Below are 10,498 nucleotides of genomic sequence, written 5' to 3'. Positions count from 1 at the left end.
AATTATTTCCTATTCCCAAGTGAATTAACTACACTTTTGGTGACGTTCACTTCAGTTCACAATACTATAGACATAGTACAGTCAAACATAAGTGCTATTAGTTATCTGTGTTTTTAACGTGTGACAAATTGAGAAATAGGATTAAACCACTGGATTAAAACACTATAGTAAGTCTAAGAACATTATTCTAAGACTATTGTTTTAACAAAACATGTTGTTATAGTTTATTTTTATTAAAAACAAAACAAACTTGAATGCATGGGTCTTTTTGGCCCACACACATAAACTTGATGTAGTAATAGAAAAGCTAAGTTTGTTCAGAAAATAAGACAGGAAAAGTAAAAATAACTATATGTAGCAATCAAAAATCTTTATCTTGATAAATACAAGCAATATTGAATGATAAAATAAATCACTTTCAATAAATATAGCTAAGGAACATACACATATCTATGAAATACCATAGGAAATGAATGCGGGTCATTTTTGACCCATGTCTGAAAACTGGATGTAATAAAGCAAAAACCTTGTTTGTTCATAATGTTAAACAGGAAAAATAAAAAATATGATTTGCAGTGATCACAAACAAGTTAGTTAATGGATAGCTGACCTATTGAAGGATAAAATACATATATTTGTTAAAATATTGCAAATAAAAAGACAACTATGCATGTGTTACCATAAGAAATGAGTGCGGGTCATTTTTGACCCATGTTACGCATTAGAAGGGGTAAGCCTAGCTTGCGCATTAAAGGGTTATCATGCCATGATCAGATGACAAAGTTTATTCTTTCTTTTCAAGAATCATTTGTCATAAAAAAATAACACATTTACCCCTGACAGTAGCCTACCAGGCATATTTTTTCTGTATTCCTAAAAATACTACTGGAAATAGAAGCAGCTTTGATCACATGGTCAATATTTAATTCACTTATGATCCACATAGACTCTTTTTGGTTTTAGGGAGACTTGATTTCTGCTTTTCTCAGCTAGTATTTTAAATGTTGTGGACGGCATTTTAAAATTCCACCATTACCATTAATGGATTAAACTAAATGCAAGCCATAAATGCACCTCATGCTCATCTTGGATTTTATGTTGACTAAAAACTGTTAGCCTGACTATATTGTGCAATGGAATTTGAATGCTAAGCAGATTCAAGACGGTGCTCTTAGGTTGAGGGCTTGATCAATTGTAAAAATAAGAATATACCTAGGCACTCATCAAGTGAAAAAATGTAAAATGCCTTTATTTCATGGGCAGATCAATATTAAAAAACACTTTAATGCGTTTCGGCTCAAAAGCCTTCGTCAGGAAGTACTTAAAAGTTAATTGATTAGGACATGTTTTTTCAATCAAATGTTTTAAGGAAATAAAAGTTTCTGAAGTGTTTAGCATTGGTCCACTGAAAAAAGTGCTTTCCTTTAGGCATTCAAAAGGAGTGTTGATTATAAATAAAATAAATATTTGTTTGTATATTGAAAACTGTAGGCCTAAATTTTATTTTAAAACTTGCAGCTTTCATTTGAAACATTTTCAAGCACATACTGTATACAGTATATCAGACTGTTTAAATCACTAAAAAGAGTACAGACTTTTTCATCATAGCAGCTGTTCATCGTACCCATGAACAGAAATCTTAAACAATTCTCTGTTATAAAATTGGTAGAAAAATTGTTGCTGGTTTAAAGTAACTAAGCTAGTCTTGAATCATTCAACAAGACTGGATTTGATTCCTTTGAGAAGGGAACTGAGCTATGGCTCAGCCTTCTACAGCTCATCACTGCGCTGCTGCTTCTGCTGTTGTATCTCCTGGATCTTCTTGGGAAGAGTCTCCGTCATGAAGGTGAAGCGGTTGGCCCTCAGGTGGCTTCCCACCTGCTGCTTCAGCCCGATCCCCAAGTACTCTTCTCCAGCACCGTACATCGGCCAGTGGGTCAACCCAGGACCATTGGGGGATCTGAAAAAGGACAACACACACACACACACACACACACATAAACACCAGATAAGGTGTATCAAGGTTTCAAAAACTGAAAATGAACTGGGGAATAAATTCTACTAACTCACTAGGACAAGGAAAAATACTTAATATTAGAGCTGTGTCAGAAATACCTATAAGCTGTGCTACACTTCACAGTCTCCTTCTCAAACGTGTTAAGTAACATTACCCAGTGCGGGCGAAGTTGCCCCAGTATGACATCATTGTTCTACAAAGCTCGTCTTCTTCCTCTGTGAAGGTGCCTGAATTTAAAGAGACATATGCATGTGTATACTGTAGGTTTACAACATTTTATGTTCCATGAAATAATCATTTTGCACTCAAACAAATAGATGTGTAAACAGAGCATCAGCATTGCAAATAACTTGACCACTCATCTGGATTTTTTCCGGATGGTCCGGCTTTTACATGTGCCTGTATGACATGTACAACAGCGAACAACACCTAATTATGAATACATTGTTTTGTCCACTGGGTTTTAGAACAACATACACTCTTAAAACAAATGTGTTGAATAAAACAGAACTCGCGTTGTTTTTATGTAACACATCTCCGTGTCCAGGAAGGGACAACACAGTATGTGTTGCTTCCTTTTTTCATTTGTTACACAATATGAGTTGAATAACATCTCTATGTCCAGAATCAGATAGGGATAACACATCTCTATGTCCAGAATCAGATAGGGATAACACATCTCTATGTCCAGAATCAGATAGGGATAACACATCTCTATGTCCAGAATCAGATAGGGATAACACATCTCTATGTCCAGAATCAGATAGGGATAACACATGTCTATGTCCAGAATCAGATAGGGATAACACATCTCTATGTCCAGAATCAGATAGGGACAACACATTCGTTTTAAGAGTGTAGGCAACACTAAGCACCCAACAACCCCTCTGCCCCTCAACATCTTTTTGGAGAAATTGAGTTTGGGGTGTCCAGCTTTTTGCCCCTTTGCCCTCCTATTTTGGAGTCTCGTCCGTGATCAACTAACTACTAATGAACAATTTATATAATTTTCCAAAGAGGGGGCTACCCATTACATAACAGCAATATATTTCCAATGCCATGGCAGAGATTTTTCTTTTTGGGGGGAGATAGCAATCTTAGCAGGTTTTACATTGATGAAAAGCTCTTTAGCTTGGGTCATGTGCATTACCGGTATTCTGAACCAATCAAATCAATTCTCCAACAACACCTTGCCTTATCTTAGCATAAACGCTTATCATAAACGGCATTCACTTATATGGAGAAAAAGTGCCTCTCATCTGAAAAACGTTATATTTAACGTCATAATTTAACAAAATGAATCTAATGAAAAAGACCTGAACATTTTTACAATATAGGAGTTTGTTAATATCACTTTAACCACTTCCTCCATAGTATTCCGTAAAAAAACCTATCCTTTGAAGTCCCGAACCTGACCCGGCTTTTTCTGCGTACGTCCGTACGATTGAAATCTCCCTTCTCAGATTATCTCTGGTTATGGACACAAAACACTTACCATTAATCTTGACATGACTTTTCATGAATGGGCCTCCAAACACAAATGCAATATCGTCTGCATGGTTCACCTTTACAAAGCTTGGACGCTTGTCCGTGAGTATGCTTGGAGGATGCTGCAACTCATACATGTAAACTGGTGCTCCAGAATCTGTGGGAGGGATTGTGATAGTCAGGGATTGTGATAGGTAAGTGTTTTGTGTGTGTGTGTGTGTGTGTGTGTGTGTGTGTGTGTATGTACAGTATGTGTGTGTGTGTGTGTGTGTATGTGTGTGTGAATGCATTGAAAGCACTGGTACTGCTCCAAGTCTGCATTCTCCTCTGGTAGTAGTTACTGTTAGGTAGCCCAGATCTACTTTGCAATGTAGGTTGAATGTTAATCTTCTTTTTGCAATTCCTTACGTTAAGTAAAAATATCTGCTAAGTGGATAAATATTCATGTGAACAAAGAGGCTTTTATGTTCAGTATCTGTCACAGTTTATCCAACAACTCGGTCCTTGTTGGCCTCTCTCGTCCACTTGATTCTTACCTCTGTGAGCCTTCGACAGCTTGATGGCAGGAATAAGGAAGATTAGATCTGCTAAGAGCTCTGTGAATCCATCTCTGTTTTTGATGCGGTCCTCCCCACTCCCCAGGTACTTATCCAAAACCAAGTCAATGGCCCAGTCTTCTGTCTAGAAACAGATATTTGTATCAAGCCCCAAACTATGACACATCAAGTCATCAATGTTCAACAAACAAAGCTGGTTGCATTGGATAATATATATATATTGACTTTATACATTGACTTTATTCTTGCACTGTTGCACTGTTGGACTTACTCATTTGCACCATCACCATGACACTCACTCACACAGAGCACCTTACCTTACCTTACTATGCACAGAGAATCACAGGCTCAGTCCCTGCCTCAGTCACTGTCCTTATTGCTTAGTTGTGTTTTTAACATACTTTTAATTACTTTTTTCTGCTGTTAGTGAATGTGTGTGTGATGTCTGTATGCTACTGAGACCTTGAATTTCCCCTGGGGATCAATAAAGTATGTATCTATCTATCTATCTATCTATATCTATCTATCTATCTATCTATCTATCTATCTATCTATCTATCTAGCTATCTAATGATGAGTATAACAAGTTAATGCTTACGTTTGGGAAGAAGGCGGTTATTAACTTTTGGACTGTCTCAAAATCCATTCCCTCTTCCCAACCAGGTGGAGCCATTGACTGATAAGAAAACACAATTACAAAACACAAATGACAACCTTAATTCAATCTACACATTAAAACAAGACAATATTCTCAATATAATGCAGATCAGAACAGACCAAATGATGCACATAGTTAAGCAATAAGCCCCGAGAGGCTCGCTTTGTGCCTAACAACACCCCTCAGCTGTGCTATATTCACCATATCGAACAGCCTCAAGGGGCTTATTGTTTTTATAAAACGGCTACCACATATAGGACATTAAAATTGATACAAAATAAACAAATACTGGTAATCATGAAATTTAAAAGCTATTTCGTCTACAAATGTCCATTCTTCCACGGAGTCCCCATATAATAGATTCTTATCGGAATTGTTGCTCAGCAACTTTGAACTTGCTGTTAACCGTTATGCATTCTAAGCGCATTAATATAGAACAAAATGCAGTCTCAGCCGTGCTATATCAGGGAAATATACAACGGCATCGAAAGCGATTCAACCAATCATAATCAAGGACCGGAACTATCCGTTTTATAATGACCTATATCTCCAATGCAAAAGGTGTATATGCCTACTCACCGCAACCACTGGCCATCCACATTCATCATTGTTGATACCATTAATTAATGGCACTTTGTTGAATTCCTGAGACTCAAAAATGTCCCCCACTTTCTTTGGTAAAAAATGTCCATCCAGGGCCGGCCCATAGATCCAACCTGTATTCTGGGTTTGGGTCATTGCAAACAATGTTTTAGATGCATGTGGAGATTACAGCAAGATCTTGGTTTGTTCTAATTGACTGGAAGTGCCCAATGAAGTTAAAGAAAAATGCTTGAAAAAAAGTGACTTAATGCTCACCATCGTAACATTTAAAACATCCTCAGTCGACATTTGCATCACACAGTCAACAATTTGCTGTGGTTTGGTGCCAATACAGTTCGATATGTCTGCCACAGTCTAAGGAAAAATAATCCAAAGTACATGGGTGAAATTTTAGTCAACTACCAAACACTTTGGCCTCCTAATGCAAAACAGGGTGAAGATGGTGCAAGATGACAACCTTGGCTGTGCCCATAGGCTGAATGCCAGTGAGGACATCCATGGCTGCAGTACCACTTTCTGCAATGGCACGGTGGAAAAGCCCAGTGCTCAGTGGGGAGAGAATCTAAATCAGAAGACAGATAATGTCAAGGTCTTATTATGCTTATTAGTGTGAAATGTTTATATCCCATTTAGCATACATACATTAAGCCTATAGTCCTAGACTAGCTTTTTTCAAAGAAGATGTTCACTAAAGCTTTCTTTTACTCAAGGGCTAAGCTAAATCCATACGGGAAACCAGGTCGCTGAGTACACAGTTTACTAAAAGAAAGGTTTTGGACAACTCACTCATTGACTGGCAAGATGGCCGCGAGCAGAAAAATCAAGGGAGTTGTTCAAAACTTTTCTTTTAGTAAACTCTGTGTACTCAGCGACCTGGTTTCCCATATGGATTTAGCTTAGCCCTAGAGTAAAAGAAAGCTTTAGTGAACATCTCACTTGGTTTTTCTGCTCGCGGCCATCTTGCCAGTCAAGGAGTGAGTTGTCCAAAACCTTTCTTTTTAGTAAACTATGTGTACACAAACAATGTTCTCAATGCTCGAGTTCATGTGTAGACACTGATGATACTTTGATCAAAGTTTCATGTTGTGTCGAGCCCTCTTAGTGTTTTAAAAATAGCGATTTTGACGCAATCATGTGTCAAAATATTAGTGCCCCTACGATTCCCATCCAAAAGTAGCCTAGAAATCTAGACGCACCCTAGCGGCAGCAAATTACATTTGCTTCCAGGGCTAGTCTAACAACTCTCCGTTGGCTTGTGAGCTCGAAAAATTTAACTTCTATCAGGCCAATCAAATCGTGTATAGTCGTTAGGTGGGCTTAACATAATGATTGATGGCAGAGTTGCAACGGTTTGGCTTGAATTCCCTGCTACTTGAAAACAAAGAAGATGGATGTTGCTGTTGGCCAACAGTGTGACACGAGTTAAGCTTGTTTTAAGTTGGCAAAAGTTTGAACTAGCCAACTAGCTCCGCTGGTGGGAAAACGCATGGGACTCAGCGCTGTCCTATTGCGTGCAGAGGGAATTTGAAAGACAACCTATTATCCCGCCCCTCGGACTGAGCACTGCGAACGGTGAGTGCCCAGACCCTACATTTTAATGTGGGTCTGGCTCGTCAGGCTAATTCAAAAGGCCATTTGACCTAAAAATGACAACACGGTCAAGCTTAAAAGTGGCGCTTCAGACGTAATTATGTTTTTAAACGAAAGTTTGACTCAGGTACATTCACACCCTATGATGCATTTTGGCGAGAGTTACGCTTTAACGGCTCCTCTAAATGAGACTCAGGTTTTTGTTGCAAATACCGAACACTGGAATACAGAAGCCCACCTGCAGTGACACGCTCACCCCCCCTGCGGACTCTCCAAATATGGTGACAGACGAGGGGTCCCCTCCAAAGCTCTGGATGTTCTCCTGGACCCACTGCAGTGCAGCCACCTGGTCCAAGAGTCCCCAGTTTCCAGGGGCGTTATCATCCCCAGTGCTTACAGGAGACAGAAGTGGAAAACATGTTATGTCTGTGAAATATATTTGTCATATGTCATAACTGCAATCTCACCTGAAGAAGCCTAGCAATCCAAGCCTGTACTGAATCAGCACCACCACCACATTCTGATAGGCTGCCAGGACAGATCCATCATAAAAGGAGGCGGAGCCCATGACTAGCGCTCCACCATGGATCCACACCATGACCTAATTGACGGTAAGCCAGAGGCATAAAATATGGAGGTGTGGGTGGATTTGCACCGTAAAGCTATGGATTGTGTGTCCACGCCACACTGGAACTTACAGGTAATTTTGCATCATCAGCAGGTTTCGCTGGAGTGTAAACATTCAGATAGAGACAATCCTCAGACACCTCAGGAATCTCCATAACCATGTTGTATTCTTTTGCAAAGAACAGAGATATCTGTCGATCTTGTAGACACCTAAAAGACAACTGGATGTTAGGCTGTGCTCATCATGGGCCAGTATGGACATAATAAATAATAATAAAAACAAAAGACTCTGTACGGCCAAATTAGAGTAAGAACTTGTTTATACTGTATCATAGTTCCACACATAATTCAATGATCCCCCTTAGATTGTTCATTAGGTGTTTAGGCCTATGGCCCCACAGCTGACATAATGGACTTTAATAAAGGCATCCAGTGAAGTTTCGGGTTTTATGGGCTCCCCCTACAGTCGCGGAATACTTATAAGGTATATTTACCTTGCCATTTTAAATACTTTTAAATACTTCTTATGGCTTGAGCCCTTCCCATAATACATGTATTTGTTTTGGAGCCGAGTGACTAGCAACAGGCGATGACAATCACCAAAGAGATATCTGACCAGGTAAAGAGATATCTGACCAGGCAAAGAGATATCTGACCAGGTAAAGAGATATCTGACCAGGTAAAGAGATATCTGACCAGATAAAGAGATATCTGACCAGGTAAAGAGAAATGTTTCACGATTCTCACAGGATGCCACTGGCGCGCCATGCAGGCAAAATCGCAAGGCTGGTTCTCTACCTGGGGGTGTTGCCAGCTATGCTAGGTGCACGATTCTCCCTATTACAAGTGTGTTTACAGTGTCTTTAAATGACTTTAAAGCTGTTATATATACAGTAAGGTCAAATATGTGCATGGGGCTGCATGACGCACAGGAAATTGCTTTTGTATGCACTCCTGTAAAGGGATGTTTTTCTTCTGATTCTGATTTGTCTTCTCAAACCATTGGATTAGTTTAGATGTCATTTCAATCTGGTCTCATGAGACCTTGTATTATAGATTCTTGTATTATATCTATAGATCTGCACCACTATTCCTGTTGCAACTAGGATTATGTCCTATACTGCATAGTTTACAAAGCTGTAATTAGAGGCAAAAACTTGGGGTCTAAAACATTAAAATAAAATCATTACAGGCAAAATTCTGACACCCTACTTTGGCCCCTGAGAAGCAGGCTACTGAGAGTGTAACATGATGATCTTACATGGGTGGTTGCTTGGTGGCATCCCTGACTCCCTCCCATCCCTGCACAGGTTGGGGTGGGGCCAACCTGAGGGGTCCCACAGGTGGCTTAGCAAAGGGCACGCCCAGGTACGAGTGCACCACTGTCGTCTTTCCCCTCACTCGCAAGTACTCGCCTCTGAGGGCTCCCAGCTTGGTGTGGATCAGTGGTCCTGTAGTTGTCCAGACCACAACAGGGCAGGCAAATATCGGTTATAGCTACTCTCACAAACTACAAAGTTATATTATGATAAGTATCAGAGAAATTATTTGCATGTATTATACACTTATTTGTAGAAATGGGTGCGCACATCCAAAATATGTTTTAACAGGTGCCAGACAAAACGTCTCAGAGAGAGAGGAGATGGTCTGCACACTGTGGACTTCATTTCATTACTTCATTTGTTCTCAAAAGGCAACGTTTCAATGTCAACAGATGACACCTGCCTTAGCCAGGCAGGGTGCACCCATGGGTGGCAATCAGCACAGACATGCAAGTCACTAGGCCCAAATATCTCATTACATTGAAAGCTTTTTTTGCAGAAACAACATTATACAAAATATGTGGAATAGCAATACTTAAAAACAGTTTCCCGTACAGTGTGCAGACCTTCTCCTTCTCTCATACTGTATATACACTTCCATCCATTCTTTTTCTCTTTTAGGCTTAAATGAATGTGGCATGTTAGTCAGAGAAAGCAACACAATCTTGATGTGGGGCCGTAATAAGCAGTTGCATTTTCAAAACAGATGCGATCAGAATTTCCTACCGTTTATTTTTTTTCTCCAACTTCCAGGCCACACTTACCATCATGAGCGGTCGATGAACTTGTATATACAACACTTGCAGAGAAAAGTAGTAGTAAGACGCTTATCATCATGGTAACTAGCCTCCCAAGCGTCAATGCACTGCAGTCGACTACGGTCGTACTGTAACTGTGCTCGCCTAGGAAGTTGAAACATGAATAGTGCTCCGCCCTTTACTCTTTAACCTACATAACAGTGCATTCAACTGTTGGAAAACTTCGACGTGCAGTCATAGTGAATAAGGTTAAAACACCAATCGAAATCCCTTCAGTCCGATATGCGTCCGTTAGATTGCGGATTGGTCAAGTTCTCAAGCCAATTTGCGCACCACCTTTTTATTTACAACCACTGTCACTAACTGTAGCCTAGCCTATAACCTAAAAAAGCTTGTTGTATTCTACAAGCCTACGAACAGTTGCACTATTAGCTACATCAAAAGTTTTCAACCTGTTTACTTTCATTAATTTGTTTAGTCTTTTATTAATAGACTGAATCACTGAAATCTATAATAACTACACTAGAACAGTTACACTTTCATGTGACAGGCCTATCAAAATTGTCATTACAATATAAAAGCAAACCTGTAGGCCTAAAAGCGGTTCATGTATGATATTTTATGTGCTAGTATACCTCTCATAGGGAGCATAAGATATACAAAAATATGTTAATATATTGATTTATCATTAATCCAGTGGTTATGATTAGAAGTCCACAACTTGTTGTCAATATGTTTCAAGAAACTGTTTATCAACTATACAGCTGTTTAATTCTCAATAACATCACAAAATATTTTTTGTATATGATAGGTCTATTGTCTGAATATACAGAATGTAACTCCTTTAAAAACATATATATTCATTAAATCATTCATCA

At 39.2% G+C, this 10,498-nt stretch overlaps 1 protein-coding gene across 1 annotated transcript; it reads right to left on the bottom strand.

Moving 5' to 3' along the window:
- Positions 1-1,252: 1,252 nt before the first annotated feature.
- On the bottom strand, positions 1,253-9,767 carry LOC143118754 (fatty acyl-CoA hydrolase precursor, medium chain-like). Its single transcript, XM_076279844.1, has 13 exons — positions 9,627-9,767; positions 8,802-8,991; positions 7,612-7,750; positions 7,381-7,514; positions 7,152-7,305; positions 5,781-5,885; positions 5,579-5,677; positions 5,300-5,443; positions 4,661-4,738; positions 4,042-4,186; positions 3,513-3,662; positions 2,172-2,244; positions 1,253-1,960 (listed from the first exon to the last, which is right to left on the bottom strand). The coding sequence occupies exons 1-13, from the start codon at positions 9,697-9,699 to the stop codon at positions 1,771-1,773; spliced, it is 1,674 nt and encodes a 557-aa protein (XP_076135959.1). The 5' UTR covers positions 9,700-9,767; the 3' UTR covers positions 1,253-1,770.
- Between the last annotated feature and the right edge of the window lie 731 nt (positions 9,768-10,498).

This window comes from Alosa pseudoharengus, unplaced genomic scaffold (genome assembly GCF_046254945.1).
Source record: "Alosa pseudoharengus isolate Yale_2024_CS ecotype anadromous, Long Island Sound unplaced genomic scaffold, YU_APseudo_1.1 YU_APseudo_1.1_scf_12, whole genome shotgun sequence".
Classification (NCBI taxonomy): domain Eukaryota; kingdom Metazoa; phylum Chordata; class Actinopteri; order Clupeiformes; family Clupeidae; genus Alosa; species Alosa pseudoharengus.
This window is presented reverse-complemented; position numbering and strand designations above follow the sequence as displayed.

What these genes read in the sequence shown, in the direction of transcription:
- LOC143118754 (XM_076279844.1), bottom strand. Translation starts at nt 9,699, where the DNA reads ATGATGATAAGCGTCTTACTACTACTTTTCTCTGCAAGTGTTGTATAT. An exon ending in GCCACCAAGCAACCACCCAT is followed by an intron (nt 7,751 to 8,801) that starts GTAAGATCATCA and finishes GTTGTCTTTTAG; the next exon opens with GTGTCTACAAGATCGACAGA. An exon ending in CTGATGATGCAAAATTACCT is followed by an intron (nt 7,515 to 7,611) that starts GTAAGTTCCAGT and finishes ACCGTCAATTAG; the next exon opens with GTCATGGTGTGGATCCATGG.